This window comes from Schistocerca gregaria, unplaced genomic scaffold (assembly GCF_023897955.1).
Source record: "Schistocerca gregaria isolate iqSchGreg1 unplaced genomic scaffold, iqSchGreg1.2 ptg000691l, whole genome shotgun sequence".
NCBI classification, from domain to species: domain Eukaryota; kingdom Metazoa; phylum Arthropoda; class Insecta; order Orthoptera; family Acrididae; genus Schistocerca; species Schistocerca gregaria.
In genome coordinates, this window is record NW_026062071.1 from 587,420 (window position 1) to 606,403 (window position 18,984).

The window sequence follows — 18,984 nt, forward strand, 5'->3', positions numbered from 1 at the left end:
GCCGAAGCGCGCAGCGAAAAAGAAGGAAAAACAGCAGTTTTCGCTCGGCCTGAAACCGTCGTTTTTCTGCGACTCTCCTGAACGCACCTCCACTCTGTTCACCTTTGAGGAGTTGCGACAGCTCCGATCTGGTCTGTTCGACATTCTCAGACTCGAGGTGCACCGGTTCTTGGAGGTGCATGTCTTGACCCATTTTTTGGCAGTTGTCAGCCACTTGAGTCTGACAGCCGAAATTGTGGAACACTTGCAATTTTTGTTTGACGTTTTGTCGGACGCGCAACTTGGTTCCCAGATCTTCGTGATTCTTTCTACTCTCGGGGGCTATTCTTTGTTTTTTCCGCTACTTGGCCACGAGGAAGAGCGCGTGCGCCTGCTGGCCGTGCGCCTGCTGACTCAGCTGCTCTCGTTCGTGAAGAGGCCGTCTGTGGTTTTATCGGAGGATTATGTACCGGCGTTGATTAACTCGCTTTCGTCTTACCCGCTGACTCACGATACGTATGCTGCGCTATTGGGCATGCTGTTCCGACAGCCAAGCTATTCGCTCGGCTCGGCCGGGCCAGGGCGGCCCTGGTCGGCGCCCTCCAGCGTCCCGGTGTTCCGGTGTCCCCCGCTGGTCACGGTCATCTTCGCGCTGCTGCACCGGAGCGTGTCGTCCGCGGAATCGCGAGGAAGCTGGAAGCTGGCGCTGGACGTGGTGTGCGACTTCGGGTTCCGCCTGGGGCTGATCGACGACCGCCAGCTCGTGCGCGAATTCGAGTCGAGCGAGCAGTCCGCGGAGGAGGCGAGCGAGCGCAGGGCGCTGGCGGAGTGCCTGTCGGTGTACGAGCGCGAGGTGGACTGGCTCGAGACGTTGGTTCGGCTGCAGTTCGACGCGGTCGAGTTTTGCGCGAAGCGGGGCGCGGGGTGGAGGGCGAGGCTGAGCGAGCAGGTGAAGGCGAGGCTGAAGAAGAAGATGAGGCAGGCGCGGCGCAGTTGGGGCGAGTGCATGCACAAACGGGTCGAGAAGGAAGAGGACGTGCGCCAGGAGTACGGATTGCCCGGTCAGAGGCTGGCGGGCTCGGAGCAGTCGGAAGAGGAGGATTCGCTGTTTGACACGATTTTTGCGATCCACAATTTGGCGTTCGAGTTTGTGTGTCGTCTGGCGTATCTGCACATAACTCAGAAGAAGAACGGGTGGAAGGCGCTGTACCGAGTGGAGGTTGGGGTGTATCGTTTCGAGGGCGCGCTGGGCGACAGGAGTCGGGGCAGTTTCAAGGCGCAGACGTTTTTGCGTCGTTTGTACCAGCAGATTTTGTTTCGCCTGACGATGGACTTTCAGCACTTTTTTTTGCCCGCCGAGTCGTTCTCTCAGTCGTTGAATTTGTGCTGCAAGAGTTGTCCCTACCTGTTGCTGTTGGTGGAGGAGTACATTTTCTACCACCCGCGAGATCGGAGTGCGCTGGACGCGGAGGTGCAATCGGAGGTGGAGTCGGGCAGGTCCGCGGGGGTGCTGCGGGGATACATGCACCGGTCGAAGTCGAAGACGTATCGCCTGTATTCGGGGGCGAGGTCCCAGAGCGTCGCGGAGGAGCGGGGACCGGCGTCGCAGAGGTCGGAGTACGCGTTGATAGGGAGGTGGAAGGACTTCGAGCTGGCGTGCCAGTATTTTGACCTGTTGGACGTGGTGTTGCCGATCGTGTCGGGTCCGCTGAACGAGGTGATGGTGGAGAGGTTGTACTGGCCGTCGGCGGAGGTGGAGTCGAAGGGCCAGAAGGTGGAGTCTTGGATGGAGAAGCAGTGCGCGAGGGGGGTGTGCTTTCCGGACTTGGCGCGGTCGGAGTACGTGATTGGCGCGATGAACCGGGTGGACGTGAGCAGAGAGTTTGGGAGGGAGAAGCAGAGGTTGTGGGTGGTGTCGATTCGGTTGATGTTGACGTCGATGTTTGACGCGGAGTTGATTTTGAACACTGGCCGCTGTCAGGAGAGGGTGAGGAGGGTGGGGGAGATAGAGGCGTCGGTGGGGGGTTCAAGGGTGTTGTACGGGGCGAGGAGAGGGGGGTTTTTGAGTTTGGTGGAGAGGAAGAAGAGACAGATAGAGGACGAGGAGAGGGCGCACGAGGCGTTTTTTGTGTGTATGCTTTTGCGATTGCACCGCTTGATTCGCGTGTTGGTGGAGAACGAGGTGGGCGCGAAGAGTGGGTCCAAGTTGTCCAGGCCGCTGGCGTTTGCGGCGAAGGGGTACACGGCGATGATTCACAAGGGGTGGCAGGACGCGTCGGTGGTGGACGTGGTGTTGTTGGCGTGTGCGAAGTTGCTGCGGTTCGTGCAGCAGTGCCAGGAGAACGGGGACCAGATGTGTTACAGGATATTTCCGGTATTGTGCGGCATGTTGAGGGAGTGGACGACGACGAGTGGCGTGATGAGTTCGCTGTGCGAGGATCCGGCGTTGTCGGGGGAGGAGAACCCGTTTGAGGCGTGGTTTGCGTCGGCGGAGGAGGGGAGGGGAGAGGGGTCCGGCGCGCAGTTTTCGTATTACGAGTTGAACAAGTTGAGGGCGGTTGACCAGTTGGCGTACCGGAGGAGGGTTTCCGAGTTTTTGGACTTTTCGCGCGAGTTCCTGAACGGGTCCAAGTACGTTCGGTGGAGGGCGAGGATGCAGATTGCGGTGCACTTGATAGAGCAGCGGGCGGTTCAGGGCATTCGGCCGATGCGCGGCCGCCACCAGCGGGTCGAGCGCGAGTTGTTGTCCGAACTGTGCAGGCTGGCGCCGCGAACGACGATCCGCAACGCGCCGGTCGAGTGTCTGGACCGCCTGGCGCAGGCGTCGGCGGAGCACCGCGAGGGGCGGCTGTTGCGCGAGAGGTGCGATCGCGAGGCGAAGCGACGCGCCTGTTGGAGGTTATGCAGACAGCTACACGAAGGCAACACAGTGTGGTACGCGTCGGTGCTGGAGGCGCCTCGCACGTCGACGGAGACGTTTTTCTACAAGCTGAACAAGGTCGAGCAGGCTTTGGGCGTCCGAAAGAAGCTCAAGAAGAACTTCTTGGGGACTCGGCACGAGCAGGCGTCGTGGGTCTATTGGAGTCGTCACGTGGCGCACCGAGGGGGCAAGAAGGGCTCCGATGCGCCGTCGGAGACGCAGGGGTCCGAGGGTCCGTCGGCGGCGGCTGCTCAGGCCGATTTGCCGCCGTCTTTCGAAAAAAGGGCCTATTTTTCCGTGGATTCGTCGTTGACTCGGGACGATCGCTCCGACCGCCGCAGTTCGCCACCCGCCGACCCGCTCGCTTGCTCGGAGACCCTGCTGCCCTCTCAGAGCAGCATGCAGACCATCAAGTTCTCTCGCCTGGCGCCCGTCCAGTCGCAGCCCCATCACACCTCCATCATCTCCTTCGACTCCGAACTCGACGAAATGCTCGCCTCCTCCGACGATCGAGAGGCTCGTCGCCGCGCCCCCAGGCAACCGCTCTCGCCGCCGCCGCTCTTCCCCCCCGCTCAAAAGGAGACCGTTCACTTCAAGAGCCTCGCCGACCTCGTCGGACTCGAGGTGACCATCTCCGGCTGTCTGTTCGTGACCGACACGTGGGTCATCTTCGTGTGCAAGGACCACGTCTGTCCCTGCATGGAGCACGTCTCGTCTCAGTCCTGTCCTTCCGCTGCGCGTCGGTCCGGCGGAACCGGCGGAATTGGCGGAATTGGCGGAACCGACGCCGTCCATGGCGCGCGGACTTCTCGCCTCGTCGACTCGAGCGGCTCGTGCGTTTCTCGCCTTCACTGCTCTTCTCCCACCAACTCGCTGGACGCGTCTCACTACAACTCCGTCTGCCGCATGTTCTGCCGGAAATTTCGAGACCGCTACCTGCCGGTGCGCGGCCTGACGAAAATGTGCGTCCGCCGGTTCCTACAGAGCTGGACCGCTCTGGAACTCGTGTTCGACCACGGGCGCCGATACCTGTTCAACTTGCCAGACACCCAGAACAAAAAACTGCTTCGAGCCCTTCACGGCCTGCGGCCCCCCAACCTGAGGGAATCCATCTCCCACAAGAGCGCCGAGTACTTCCGGAGGGTGCAAGACGACGTAACCAAGCGGTGGAAGCGGAGGGAAATGTCCAACTTCGACTACCTCATGCACCTGAACAACATCGCGAGTCGCTCTATGGACGACCTAACTCAATACTACGTGTTCCCCTGGGTCCTCAGCAACTACACCAGCACCTCACTCGACCTGAGCGACGAGAGGAACTACCGGGACCTGAGTCGACCCATAGGCGCGCTGGAACCAAACCGCCTGTCAAAAATTCTAGAGCGCTACGAGTCATTCGTCGACGACTCGATCCCTCGGTTCCACTACGGGTCTCACTACAGCACCGCCGGGGGAGTCCTATTCTACCTAATTCGCCTAGAACCGTTCGCCTCCCAGTTCCTGTGCCTCCAAGACGGCAAATTCGACTACCCGGACCGCCTGTTCTCGTCGATCCACGACGCCTGGGAAAACTGCCTTCAGAGCACGACCGACGTGAAAGAACTGATACCGGAGTTCTTCTACCTCCCGGACTTCCTAGTCAACAAGAACCAGTTCGACCTAGGGAAAAAAACCAAATCCAGCCTGCCCATCCGAAACGTCATCTTGCCCCCCTGGGCCCACCAGGACCCGTTCCGGTTCATAAGCCTGCACAGGGAAGCGCTAGAGAGCGCCTACGTGTCGCGGAACCTCCACCACTGGATCGACCTAATCTTCGGCTACAAGCAAAACGGGCCGGAAGCCGTGGCCGCCTACAACACGTTCTTCCATCTGACCTACGAAGGGGCCGTCAACCTGCGCCAGGAACTCAACCTGTCAAAAAAACAAGCAATCCTAGCCCAAATAGAAAACTTCGGCCAAGTCCCCCCGCAACTCCTGTTCGAACCCCATCCCGAAAGAGACACCGCGATATGGCTGCCAATGGACGCTCGACCTCCTCGAGACTGGCTGCAGCACACGCCAGATCGGGGCATGTCCGCCTTTCAACTCCCCTACTCCTCGCCGTACTACGTGTGTCCTCTAAGCGACGCTCTGTTGACGATAAACTCCTTCGGGGAATACCTCGTTCACAAAACCCACGTCTGCGACGCGCCCTACGGCCAAGAGGGCGGCTCCATCGCGCTCGAGATGGACGCCAACTACTCAAACACAAACGCATTTGTGTGGCAGCCTGACGTGTGGAAAAGCCGGTACGAAATCTTCGTTCGCGAACACGTGTTCAAGCCGTGCAGCCACGAGGGCCCCGTCTCGGACCGAGTCTCGGTCTTGCTCTCCGAGACCTTCGAGCCGTTCTACGCGTTCGCTGCGCAGCTCTCCTCGTGTCGAAACCGCCGCCTCCCGCTGCTGTTCTTGTCGCACCCGCCCATCGGTCTCTCTTCTTCGATCGACCCCATCTGTCTGTTGTCCTTCAACTCCTGGGAATGCCTGCTCTACCTCTTCTCGCTCGAGAAGTCCGCCCTGTACGCCGAGGGCCAGCCCCCCGGCAAGGCGTGTCAGGTCGTGCAGACGCCCCACCGCCTTCCCATCACCTGCGTTGCGTGCGACTCCGGCTGGCTCCTGACCGGCTCCGCGGACGGCATGGCGCTGCTCTGGTGCCTTGAGAGGGCGCCGCAGTCCCACGCGCTCAGAATCGCCCAGCCGCCTCGCTACGCGTTGACAGGTCACGTCAATGAACTGACGTGCGTAGCCGTGTCACACACGTGGAACAGCGTTGTCACAGCCTGTGCGGACGGTTTTTTGGCGTTTCACGAGCTGCATCTGACGCGTCAAGTCACTTACTCGTTTAATCGCCTGCCCGACGCGGTGCGCGCGCTGGCCATCACCTGCGACGGGTACGTCCTCGCCTACGTCGCGGCCCTGTGCTGCGTCCGGCGGTACACGCTCACGGGCGGCCTGGTCCGCGAAGGCAGCATAGAGGAGGCGCAGAGGGGCCTCTCCGTGATCGACCTGCTCGCGCCCCCGTGTCCGAACTTCTTCGTCGTCGTCGCGCAACGGCAAGTCGTGGTCGTTCACGCGCACACGTTGCAGGTTCGCGCGCGACATCGCGTCATCTCGAGGATCGTGCACGCGCGCCTGAGCCAGCGGGGCAGGGAGCTGTTTGTGGCCACCGAGAGCGGCAAGCTCTTCATCCTGAAGATGAAGAGCGACTACTTTTTGTACAGCTGAGGGGGGGAGGGAGAAGAAGAACGAGAGAGAGACGACCTATGTGCGTACGATGTGTATGTATGTGTATATGGGGTTTGTATGTACATGTAATTTTTTTTTTTCGCGCGCCCGCCTCAGAGTTTGAGTCGGAGGGCGGTTTTCGAGCCGGGGTCTTTGACGAGAACTCGCCGCGCCCGTCGGCGGCTGTGGTCGAGGTTTTGCGAGGTGCTGAGCGTGTGGGAGGCGTACTGCCTGGGGAGGTCGAAGCCGGCCAGAGGGCAGGGCAGCGACGCGGATGGGGGGTGCTGGGGGAACGCGTTTGGGACGCGCGACGCGCGGGGGGGTCTTTTGAAGCAGGGAGATGGCTTCGGCTTGAGTGGGGTGGCTCGGAGCAGAGCGCCGACCCTGGGGGGCTGGTAGTGGATGATGGTGGACGAGGGGGTGAGAAAAGAGACGGTTTTTTTTTGTTTTTGCGGGTCGGGGGGGGGTCTGGATGGGCGGTCGCTGGGAGAGTGGAGCAGAGAGATTGGGGGCTTGTTGAAGATGAAGCGGGAGTCGTCGTGCACCGGAGGAGGGATGTAGTTGGACTGAAAGTTTTCCTTGAATTCGGATGGGCATTCGTCCTGGTCCTGACAGACGTCGTGCCGCGGTCGAGCGAGAATTGGGTGGTGAGCGTCCGCCGCGCCGGGTCTGAGGGCGCAGTGAGAAGACGCGTAGTCCGGCGGTCTCGAGCGGGACGGCGTGCGATGAACCGCGGGGGGAAGGACGTGTTGTTGTACCGATGGGATGTATTGTTGTACCGATGGGATGTATTGTTGTACTGATGGGATGTGTTGGTACGACGCCTGCCTGGTCGCCTTGACGGAGGCGTCGGGCGAACACAGGGAGAGCGTGGCGTCGTTGGGATCGATGGGCTGGCCAGTTTCGAGGCCCAGAATGAGCGTTTTGAGGTGCTGGATATCCTGGTCGATCTGTTGGAGTTTGTGTGTGAAAGCTTCTTGTATTGACAATTTAGCAGAGCAGATTTTTTTGAGTTTCTTTTTGGCGTGGAGGAGAAGCTGCTTGCGGTCCAGCTCGAGGGAGAGTTTCTTGATGGGCGCGATTTCTAGCCTTTTGACGTTGGAGCCGAGAGCGAGGGAGTTGAGGGTCTGTCCGCGCGAAACGAGGCAGGGCGAAACCGTGACGAACATGCATGTCTTAGAGAGTCCTAGGAGCGCGTCCCTGAGCAGGCGGGTGAGCAGGGATTCGCGGAACGGTATGTAGCTCTGCTTGGCATACAGCGCCTGCATGACGCGAGACAGTGTTGTGAGCGACTTGTTGATGTTTTTGGTTTCCACGAGGGACTTTCCTATGGTGCCCGACTGAGACGGTCTCTCCGATCCCGCTAGGTCCACCAAAAAAAGCTGCGTTTTGAAACAGGTGGCATCCGCGATGCACCTGCAGGCGAGCTGGACGCGAATGACGCAGTGGGATCTAGAGCTCGACTCGTTTAAGAGCGTCGAGCATGTGGAGCGAGCGTAGTATCCCTGATCGAGGAGAGCCTGTAATTGCGTGTATGATGAGAGGTTGTATTTGCGGAGCTTCAACAACTTGCACGTGTTTCTAGAAAGATAGCCGGGCCTTTCGAGGGAGTCGTCGTCAGACATCGGAGAACCGCCGATTTTTCGATTTTTTTTTTCCATATCGGTTTCTTCTGGATTTTTTTTTCCTTCACCTTCCGCTCCACTTTCCTGGCTCTCGTCGCTCATCCGCGCACCGTCCAACAAGTCGATCACCTGCTCGTTGTATATCTCGAACATCGATCCCTCCACCTCGTACACCATCCTTCCCTCGCTCTCATCGCTCTTCCGTTTCAAGATTTGAAACAGCTCTTTTAGCGTGCGCGTGCTCACGCCCTCGCCGTCGCTCGCGCCCTGCATCGTGTAGGTCTTGCCGGATCCCGTCTGGCCGTATGCGAATATGCAACAGCTGTATCCCTCGAACATGAGCGACGGGAACGACGACACCTCTGAATATACGTCTTCTTGCGTGGAATCCGGACCGAACACTCGGTCGAACCGGAACTCCTTGCTACAATTGCTCCCAGCCTTCAATACCAGTATTGTGTTGTCCGCGACGTCGATGCACTTCGTTGGGTCCTCATTCTCCATGAACGGGCGCACGCGTACGCATACGCGAATGCAATCTACAAAAAAAAAAGTTAAATACCAGAATGACACACAAAATTTGAAAAGAGATTCACTGGCCCCTTGTCCCCCCTATTTTTGTACCTCTTTCTTTGTCCTTCAACTCGCCGCCTGAAGAGAATTCCTGCGGATTCGGTTGCTTCGCGGCATCAACGTCGACCTCTTCCCCATGCGAACTGATTCGATCTGTCGCGAACACCGCTTGCGCCTCTTGCGCCTCCTCTTCCTCTCTTTGGGCCGTCTGTAGTGTTTTTTTTTCGTGGTGGCGTGCGACCGACGAGTCACTCGTAAACGTTAGAACATTTTTTTTCAATTCGAGGTTTGCTATGGCCTGACCGGCCGCGCCCCAGACCGCTCCCGCCGCCCGAAACTCCCCGCGCGAGAAGAATTCAGACACACCATCCGTCGCACCGAAGTCCAGAGAACCAAGGGAGGGGAGGGGAAAAACGTACGTGCTCGGCCTCCATCTCTCGTGCACTTAAATGCATGCACGCAACGCTCATCAACGACAGGCGAATATGAAATGCACTCTCTGCTTTGACTCAAAAAAAAAAACCAATTGTAATGCAAGGGCCGGTGCGAGTCAGCGTCAGAGCTCTAATGACCTTTCAATAAAAATAACGGATTTAACGATATAGAAAAAAATTCAGTAACGGCTTCTTCCTTTTTTTTGTTTGTTTGTTTATTTTTTTTTTTTTTTTTTAGACGTCACCGAACGGCAGCGCGTCCTCTGGGCGATTCGGGTCAGTCTCGCTCTACCCCCGCATGCGACGCATGAGTCATTCCTCGCTCTCTTGTGTTCTCATGTTAATCCCGCGGGAAAAGAAAATCGCCGAATTTCGTGGACTTTCTTCAGTACCTCGACATCGTCCAGAACTCCTCTGGTGAGTCTTCGCACGATGGCCGCTGAGGACCACCCCGATTGGCCGGATTCCTTCGAGTGGGCTGCCCGTAGGCTCGAGCAGTTGTTGGACGAAGAGATTCGGTTCGAGGATCTGGAAGCTGAGGGGTGCTCGCGCGGCCGAGTAGACCATCCGCCTCGCCATTCGCTGCTCGACTCGGGCCGCTGTTCCGGGAACGATTCCGAGTGCAAGTGCGTGAGGCTGCTGAGCACCAGCGCGGGCCCTCTGCAGATTCCAGAAACGGGCGTCCCGGAAAAACAGGAAGCAAATTCGCGCGGAGAATCGGGCAGCGAATCAAGTGACGGCGAAGAGCTTCGGATGAAGAGGATTGCGACCGCTGGCGTCATCTTCGACGCGAGTCAACTCGGCTGACCGAGGGGTGATCCACGAACGCCTTTTGTGTATGCGCGTTTGGTTCGTGGAAAAAAATTTATTATTATTTTTTTTTTTTGACAAAGAAGGGAACACTTTCGTCTTGACAGGCGATGGGGGAAGAATGATGGCGCGAGAGGTATGTATGTATGTAAGTGAGCTTAAAGGGGGGTGGGGTGGCCACCGTTGACAGGGGCAAGATGATGTGATTGCATTAACTAGAGTCTCTGAAGAGTTAGTTATGATGTTGAATATAGCTTCTGATATACGAATCCTGTCAAAAAATAATTTTTTTTTTTTTTGTAAAACCCCGAAGTACGGGCGGGGATCTGGAGAGTAGAAACTGACTTTTTTTTTTTTTTGCAACGGTGGTTCATCCCTGGTTGGTCCTTGCTGCCATCTCTTTTTTTATCAGCCGTATCTCGAACAGGATCTTCGCTGTGTCCTCAATGTCGGCGGCGGCAGCCTGATCCTCCTCGGCCAGCGTTCTCAGAGTCTCGTTGACGAGTTGGAGTTGTAGTTCGAGCGGTGCCGACTCTAGCCACTCGACGTAGTCTTGGGCGTCTTGTTTGTTTGAGCGCGCCAATTCCGACGCGTTTTTGCCTTTCCTCGTTAACAGGACGTGGAGAACCACCATCGGGTGCAGGCACAAGATGGCCCAGGCGAGTGGAGAGAGGTCGAGGTCTCCGGACCGGTGCCAGTGGCCCTCCCAGGATTGGAGCAGGGACTCGATGCGGCCGCGAGGCGAAGTTGCGCGGCGGTCCGAAGTGTTTGCGTCGGCGTAGCCGAGGCGCGCTTTGAGCAGTTGGGCCGCGAGGAAGACGTCGGCGGAGGCAGAGAAGAGGAGGAGTCTGAAGTTTTGGAGCCAGAGGTGTGTGTGGGCCTTCACCCATTCCTCTGGACAGGTGAGGGAAGGGGTGGACGCGGGGAGGTCGCGGCAGGAACAGGGGCGGGTGCAGAGGTGCAGGGAGGATAGGTGGAGTTCGAGGGACGCGATGTCTCGGATGAGGCACAGCTTCGTGGCTTCGACGGTGAAGTGGACGAGCGAGACGGAAAGGGTGTAGAGGAGGACTGCGCGGAGGTGAAGGCAGAGGACGTAGAGGGCGGAGAGTGGCAGTGACTTTTGCGGGAAGAGTGGCGGTTCAACGAATGGGTGGAATTGTGAGAAGAATTGCACGAAGGACGAGAGAACGCGTTGTGTGAATAGGAATTGTGAAGATATAGGGAATGGGAGGAATGAAGAGGACAAAGGTTTTGTTTGAGAGTGAGGGGCTTGTTGAGAGAGTTGTTTTTCTATATCGAGAGTTTTCAGTTCGAGCGTTTGGAGTTGTTCCGGGTCGTACAGTGGCGTCCATATCAGTTCGGAGAATTGTTTGATGACTTTGGACCATTTGGTCCACTGATTTTGGTGTGCGGCGGTTTGGTCCAACGTGGCGAACTGACACGTCAGTGACATGGCATGTCGGGCGCTTCGTATTGACAGGCCGAACGCTGAGTCTAGGATGCGGATCTGCAGTACGACACACGCGTGTCTGGTTTGTGACCAGGCGGAGGCGAGTTGGTGTTCGGAGGCGCGGTGAGCGATTGGGTCCTTTTCTGGAGAGCCCGCCGAGAGCCCGCCGGAATCGACGAGCTGCCGCACCACGCGGTGGTTGATTTCGCATTCCAGCTGCATGGCGCCGCGAAGCACGCAGGAGAGCGTTTGGTGGTGTTGGATCGTGATTTGCTCGAACGGAAAGCTCGCTTCCCACGCGAGGATTTCCTGCTGCAAATGGATTCGAATTCGGCGGTGGAGCTGTTGCAGTTTCTGAGAGGTTAGTTTGAGCCAGCAGTCGCTCGCGAGGCCCAAGATGAGGGCGTTCTGAATGGGCCGAGGTCCTGGACGCATCACGTCTAGAATTAGCGAGAAGTAGTCGGCCAGGGTCTGTTGCCAAGAGGAGAATTCCGGCGTTTGGTCTGAATTGTCTCCGGGCGGCGCTTCGCCGGAAGGAGAGGAGCGAGCCTTGTTGAAGCCTTGATTGAAGAAGGTCTTTAGGGATTTTTTCCAGGAGGGCGGTCTTTGCGGCTGTTCGGGCGTCGTCCGCTCGATGCCCCGCGGTCCCGCTGCGGGCTCGAGCGCCTTCTTGCCGGCGTCGGTCGCCTCCGCGCGCGCGGGGGGCAGAGAGGGGGCTTCCTGGAGCATGGCCAGCTGTTGCCACCGGTCCTTCCATTCGGCGAGTCTGTACGCCCACTGGTCGATCTGCTGGAGCAGCTCCGCGTACACGCGCGTTTGCGCCCGTATGTAGGCGCAGTGGAACGGCTTCAAGAGGAGCCAGGTGACCTCTACGGCGAGGGTCGACAGCGCGGACGCGTATTCCCTCGGGGGCAAGCAGGAGAAAAACTCCAGCTGGTTCAGGACGGAAATCCACGCTATGTCCCCCGCGAGGGTGCGGTGGCGCTCGCGCGGGTCCCTCCCCCACGTCTCCCGCAACTGAGCTCGCACGCTGTCCAAGTGCGCCTCGAGGCTGGAGGAGATCGCCGCGACCACCGACGGGTACAACGTCGGGTCGGCGCCGAAGGCGTCTCCGGCCGCCCCCAACTTGCTCCCCAGAATCCGGTCGACCGCGGAGTGCCAGAGGTGGAAATACGCGAACGACGGGCACTGAAGCAAAAACGGGGGAAACGAGAACGGCGCCAACCCCGCGGAAAGGCGATACAGACCCGCCGGCGTCCAACACGGCAACTCGCGATCCGGCAGGTCGTACAGCCAAACTCTCGAGGGAATCTCGGAAAGAGACGACGCGTCCAAAGGCCTAAAATGTGTGTAATACGTCCACTCTGCGCTTGGAACTGGCTCTCCGACGTCAATGAGCTTCTGATCGTCCCTCCAACCCCATTTCTCCGCCTCCAAACAGGGCTTGTAAATGTACTCGTCTTCTCTCTGTTCTCTCAAAATGCCCCTCACCAATCCCCTGATGCACCGCACCGCCAACCCGATCCGAAACGTGTACCTTGAGACCGCGTCTCCCAACTCCTCGAACGCCTCGAGCCAGTCCGTCAACTTGTTGAACTCTGGCTGGACTTCTTTCTCTCCCAACCGACCCAAATGTCCAGATATCCAGCTCAGGTGTCTCTCCTCGCTAGACTTCCATTCGGACGCCCACCCCTCCAACATCCGCTCCAGCACTCCCGGAAACGCGTCCAGCTTGTAAAGGTCGACCCACGCCGCCGACAAAAGGTCCTCGCTCGAACCGGCCGCCGCAAACGACGCCTCTCTTCTAACGTGACCACCCGCGTACCGATCCAGCATCGACACCGGACCAAAATCCGACCAAACTCTAACCTCCGCCTCGCCCCGACCAAGCGCCGCCACCGAAACGCTCCTTCCGTCCCTGCGCCTCGCCTCCCACCTTGATACCTCCCTTTCAATGTTCGACGTCACCGCGCTCTCCAGGCGACCGCGCATGCATCTGCTCAACGCCCTGATCCATTGCGTCTGGCGATCGACCACCTCGATCCCCTCCAAACCGCTCTCGCTCTTCAAATGCTGCAACTGGAACAAAAGCTGAACGGCGCGCTTCTGGTGACCCGCCGCAGCCTGTTGACAAAACCGGTCAATCTTATACAGGTCGACCAGCGAAGCCTTCACCAACCTCTTCCTAACCGAAGACCCGGGAAAACGCACGACCTCTATCTCCTCGCTCAGCGACTCTCCCTGCACCGCGAGCTCCGAACTCTCATTCAAGCCCCTCTCCACCGACGCGGCGCCCTCCGACGGACCCTCCTCGCCCTCCTCCACCTCCCGCACCCCCCTCTGCATCACCACTATCCGCGCCAACTTAAGTGCCAACAACAAATACAACTGCGTGCTCTTCAACAACCCGCACAGCGCCAACACGTTCCTCATCTGCCCAAGCCTCTTCCTGAGGCAGGCGCACGGCTCCTGAAACTTCCCCCTCAACTCGGCCAATTGGCTCCCACACGTCCACAACCTGTCGTACAAACCGGACAAAGACTCCAAAAACTCGCGCACTCTCAACGCCTGAGACATCAACGAAAGCCCGTTCTGCGTCACCTCGCTCCTTATCAACTTCTGCAGCTCAGACAACCACGCCTGCAGCTGAGCTATCAGCGACGCGTACGGCGACAACGGCACCGAATCCCTCGCGCTCGACTCCTCCACCTCCTTCTCCAGACGCTCCAATAAATACCTGACGCAGTCGAACTCCGGCTCCGAAAAAACCGAAAACCTCTCTTTCCACCCCGGTTTCGTACGCGCGCGTCCACAACGTCAGCCCTCTCCTCTCTACACCCCACCCGTCCACACACGCGCACACACTCTCTTCACACACACACCTCGGCGTGTACACCACTCTCACGCACTCTCTTCACACACACACACACCTCGGCGCATACACCACTCACGCACTCTCTTCGTGTACACGACCCCCACAAACCGCTCTGTTCAAATCCCACCTCCCACCGGCGTACGATCTGACTTCAGGTACTCCAACTTCCACACCACGTCCTCCTCCACCCTTTCGTCGCGCTCTTCTTGCACGCTCTGCACATGCGCAATACCTGTCACGAGACGTCAGTTCTCCATTGCGCCCCTCTTCGCCCGTCGGCCGTCGCCAGCGCGAGCCTCTCTCTGCTAAAACAAGACGACCTGTCTAGGGGTGGCGTCCGCCAACTCTCCTCCGCGCCAGCGACCCCCCCCCACCAGACTCCGCTTCTTGTCCCCTCGTACCACCTACTTCTAGTACCTGCAGCCCTTCGTCGTCCACTTTCGAAGAACTCATGCTCCCTCGCGTCCAGGCAAATAACTCTGGCCAAAGAGCCAACAATTTGACACTTTTTTTTTTTTTTTTTGACCCCCTAAAATACTCTCTATTTTCCTCCGCACTCTTTTTCTGCCCCAGACCAACCGCCGAAAAACACCGCATCCAACTCACCTCTGAACCACTTGCCGCTCAGAGCAACCGGGACGCTCACCCCGCCGCGTACGGAGCACCCCCCTTCTCTACCTCCGAAAAACGACAACCGCGCCACACAGAGGAACTTACTTGCATTATGTAACCCGTCCCCGTGCAAACTTCACTCCCCCCGGCGGGGAAGAACTCGACCCAAGGCTCTTTCTTCGACCGCGACATGGCGCCCTCTCAATCGCGAGCCAACCTGGAGCACCTGTTTCTCCTGCTCGCTCCGCCCGCGTCTGAGGGGCCTTCTCGCCCGCCCAACGGCGACCGTTGTTCTAACCCGCGCTTCGGATGAGAGAAGCTGTGCGCTACACTGTCGACAAACCACCGCGCACCGCAGACTTCCCACGCACTTTCTTTGCGCCACCTCCCCTATCATCGTCCGCATGGTGAGCGTGTGCAAGGGAATAAAACTCGCGCCACACAACTCGCCTCGATTGCGGTCGAGAAAACGCGCTGAAGAAAAACACAAGTGTTTATACGGAATTCGAATCATGCGTCGCTTGAGCTCCCTTTAGGTGAAGACCCTTCTGTCTATAACGGAAGCGGTTTCCCATAGCTACCATCCAAGGACCTTCTGAATCGAGCGCCTCGAATGCTCTTCGCCAAAATTTTCGAGCGATTTGACATTTTGTCTCTAGCACTCGTGCGCCAAATGAATCGGACGAGTTACGGAATTTTGCATAATTTTTTCGTCAAACGCATTTATTTTAGGTAAAGATTCGTCGCGTCTAAACGAATGAGTGTCACAGATTTGTGCCATGTCTGGTTCATCTAAAAAACACCAGCTACGTCAATTGATGAAGGCGACGGCCTCATCCGCACCGAAAGCGCACGGTGAGGCCGACATGCCGAGGGTTCATTCGTCGCTTGCACGACATGCGGCGGATGGCAGCTTAACTTGTATTCTGTGCAACAGGCTAATCAGATCCACAGCACTTTGGAACGCGCACTGTGCGTCAGACGATCACAAGCAGGTATATATGAAACAGTTTGTTCTCGTGGGAAGAAATGCGTGTGTTGTGTGTACATATTATGTTCGAATAAAACAACACTGTGTATACGGGACGAAGGGTTTGGGATGGGAGGATGCGTCCGGTGGGAAGGAGCGAGGGAAACCGAAGGGCCAGAGGATGGCGATGACGCATCGCCAAAGCTCGTAGAGCTCTACGCCGTACACGGGAATCTAGAGCCACGACGTTTGGAGTCGACAAAGAAGTGTGTGAGTTGTGTGTTATGTGAAAGATGTGTGTACGAGCGGCGAGCAGCCAAAAGGATTGCGCCATGGCAGATGCGAACGACAAACGTTGATGTTTTTCTTTTGAGGAGTGGAATTTATAGAAGTTGCTAGAACTCCAGAAAAAAAAGGAATTAGAGGAGCAAGAAAAATGGCGAGACGGTCTAGAGCCTGCCGAGAAGAGGCGGAAGAGCAACGAAGTGACTACCGAAGATCTTTCTGAGGAGCTACGCTTGGCAGAAAAACGGGAACAAGAGGCCAAAAGAGCGCAAAATCTTAAAGAGGAGCTAAGCAGAGAATGGATGCAGCTAGATGAGGTAGTGCGACAGGAACGAGAGATCGACGAATTCATGAAGAGACAAGTGTCAGCAGACGGATCTCGAAAACAGGAGGACGGTAAGGAGAGTCAAAACGAGGACCGAAACGGGTTTAACGAGAAATACAGTCAGGACAACGTTGACGATTATGAAGAAGAAGGATACCAAAGTGGTGATGAAGACATCGGTGGGTATTCATCAGATGAGGGTGCGCGTGCATTAGAAAGGTATGCATCAAGAGTTGATGGTGATGCGTGTGTGATAGGTTATTTTTTTTGGGTTATTTGTACAGCAACAGCATTGAGCGCATATGTGTATAGAGTTTGTTACAATTTTTTGCAAAGATATTATGGAAAATTTGAAAGTAAAGCGCATGTTTGCAACGCAAAGTAAATTCAGCAACCCGATAAGGTGCCAGCAAAAAGGGCCTTCTGGTTCTCGACACCGCAGTTGGAGTCGTTAGAATTGTCAGTGTTGTGTTACGTTGACATGTAATGGCTATATCCGTTTCTTGTTTATTTGGCAGTTTAGTATCAAATGTGTTAACGAAAGGCTTGATAGTCTGTCTTCTCCTTATTTTACGATATATGACCGTACTTGCGTGAAGTGGCTGCCAGAATGAGGTTGGTTGTGTATTTGTGATGAGGAGCTCGGCTGACACAAAATGCGCACGGTATTTTTAGAAAAAAACAAACCGTCTTTCAAGCGACCCAACTGATGCAGTTACTGTCAGGTCAGGAAGAAGAATCCAACCAAATAGAGGGAACTTCACATTTTGGTGAAGAGAATGATTCCTCAGACGAGGAGGCTCAACCGAGTGATGAAGACACTGCGAATTTGTATAATTGGAGATCAAAGACGTTGTAGAATTAATTAATTATCGGGGGAACTACAATTGTGCATTTTTTCGTTTAACAATTTAACAGTTTTGATTTATCTGTTTTCACATTGCTGTTATGATGGAAGTGGAGATGAACGTGATGTGGGTGCACGATGTACCACGAAGACAGCGAATTGATAGGTTTTCTTCTAGCGAGAGGGGGTTTGAAGAGAGCGCACAGGTTACACGTCAGGATTCAAATAGAGTCCAATCGTGTATTTGAAGGGTGCTTACGATTTGCTTGAATGTGTGTATGTATTCGGTTGGGTCTTGGATTTTTTCGAGCGCTGAGCTGGAGCTGTCCGGGTGGACGACTGTTGGCAAATTCGCAGTTACGAGCAGATCAGACTGTTGTTGGTGGAGTCTGATTAGGAGCATGAATACCCTGACTCGGTTTTTTGCGAGTTCATTGAACTTGCTGGCGAAAATTTCTCCGACGATCAAGAAGCATTCTGGTTGCGCTTTAAGAAGAGGAAGTATGTGGTTTGGATGTAGTTCTTCTTGATGCAGGATTGAGTGACTAGACTCGGATTCATTTAGCGAGACGATTTCGTTCCAATGTTTCAGCGCTGCTGAATGGATATCGTTGGTGGGAACGATTGACATGATTTCGAAGATGAGGCTTTCCTCCGTGTTGGGGTCGCTCCAGACTTCTTGGTAGTCGGGTATTTGGCGCAAAAGGCTGTGTCGGTTGAGGTTGTGCGAGGGAGGGGAAGAACGCTAGTGAGAGAGGGGTGAAATGATAGAGTTCGACCCGGTTGAGAGAGTCGAGCCGCGAGAATAAAACCATAGAGCGCTAACTCAACGGGTTTATAGGGTGTGTGACACCTCGATGCCTCGTCAGAACTATCGAAGGCGTGACACGTGTGACAACATATACACACTTCGTCATCAAGTTGTGCGTTTTGAAGAAGTACCTCATGTCTGCGAGTCTACTCGGGAGATGGCAGGTGATGGCACCCCCATACAAAGGGGTTAGGTGGGACATATCCTTCTGTGTGTAGATCGGGCGTCTTTCAGTTGACAGCTGTTTTGCTGAAAAAAGGTACGCGTTGATAAATTTTTGCCTCCGCCGCTTCCGCAGGTTATTTTTTTCGCGGCAGCGAAATTGAGGAGGGGCAAAAGAAAAGGATGACAGGTCGCGCGCGTGCATATTCATGTGTGTATGTGTATAATATGTATACATATATTTACACAGTACGCATGTATATTATATGACGTATAACGTTCTGTGACGGGATGAGTGATACTTCATCGCGCGCTTCGATCGCACGAGCGTACCGCCCCTACTTGGAGTCGGCGTTGCCGATATCGCGTAGGATGAGCCAGAACAGATCCGTGTCTAGTGGGCTTTGGCGGATGTCCGCTGGTTCCTGCGCGGGCGCGTGTCTGGAGTGGACAGGCGACGCGGACAGAGAGCTATCTGAGTCGGTCAAAGGGTCGGGCGCGAGTGTGTCTCCAGCCGCGGCAATAGACGGTGGCTCGCTAGGGGAGTTTTCAGGAGATGGCCGACTGTGGACTGAGACCATGTGGGACGTGACAATAGGGCTGGACGATGCATAGCTGATTGCATCTGAAGAGCTGTTTCCCTTGAGCGTATTTTTCAGAAATGGGTTGAGCCAAGCGCCGCTATAAGTATTGGGTTTCGGGCTCTGTTTCGGCGCGTCTTGCCTTGATATTTTTTGCGGTTCGGTTCTGCTGATAGGTCGAAGTGATCCAAGCGTGGTACGTCCGTACGTGTGCTGTTTGATTATATTAGGCACATCTACAAACGGTCCAGAGATTGATTTTCTCCTGTCCAATTCTTGTTTCGAACTGTTTTCCTGCATTTTGTATGACCACGTTTTTGTGGTTCTGAAGCAAGAATTCTACGTAGCCATAAGTTCAATTCTTGTAAGGAATTCGAAGTATTAACGATTTCAAATTTTGTATGAGCGAGTCCGTGTCTCTCTTACGGCGTCTTGTACAAAAGTACACGTTTCTATGAGAG

General features: G+C 56.1%; 2 protein-coding genes across 5 annotated transcripts; one reads left to right on the forward strand and one right to left on the reverse strand.

The window, feature by feature from the left end:
• Window positions 1-9,975: 9,975 nt before the first annotated feature.
• On the reverse strand, window positions 9,976-14,388 carry LOC126320004 (uncharacterized). The gene is made up of 3 exons (XM_049993741.1): window positions 14,332-14,388; window positions 14,011-14,162; window positions 9,976-13,835 (listed from the first exon to the last, which is right to left on the reverse strand). The coding sequence occupies exon 3, from the start codon at window positions 13,630-13,632 to the stop codon at window positions 9,976-9,978; it is 3,657 nt and encodes a 1,218-aa protein (XP_049849698.1). The 5' UTR covers window positions 13,633-13,835; window positions 14,011-14,162; window positions 14,332-14,388.
• Window positions 14,389-14,504: 116 nt separating this feature from the next.
• Window positions 14,505-18,194, forward strand: LOC126319976 (zinc finger protein 830-like). 4 transcript variants are annotated; one of them, XR_007557781.1, is made up of 4 exons: window positions 14,505-15,537; window positions 15,902-16,341; window positions 16,798-17,245; window positions 17,400-18,008. XR_007557781.1 is itself a non-coding variant. In XM_049993709.1 (3 exons), the coding sequence occupies exons 1-3, from the start codon at window positions 15,322-15,324 to the stop codon at window positions 16,979-16,981; spliced, it is 840 nt and encodes a 279-aa protein (XP_049849666.1). In that variant the 5' UTR covers window positions 14,505-15,321; the 3' UTR covers window positions 16,982-18,194. The 4 variants fall into 4 exon arrangements, 2 of the variants coding, with proteins under 2 accessions (XP_049849666.1, XP_049849667.1); XR_007557782.1 differs by having other exon boundaries at window positions 17,811-18,008; XM_049993709.1 differs by having other exon boundaries at window positions 16,798-18,194.
• The last annotated feature ends 790 nt before the right edge of the window (window positions 18,195-18,984 follow it).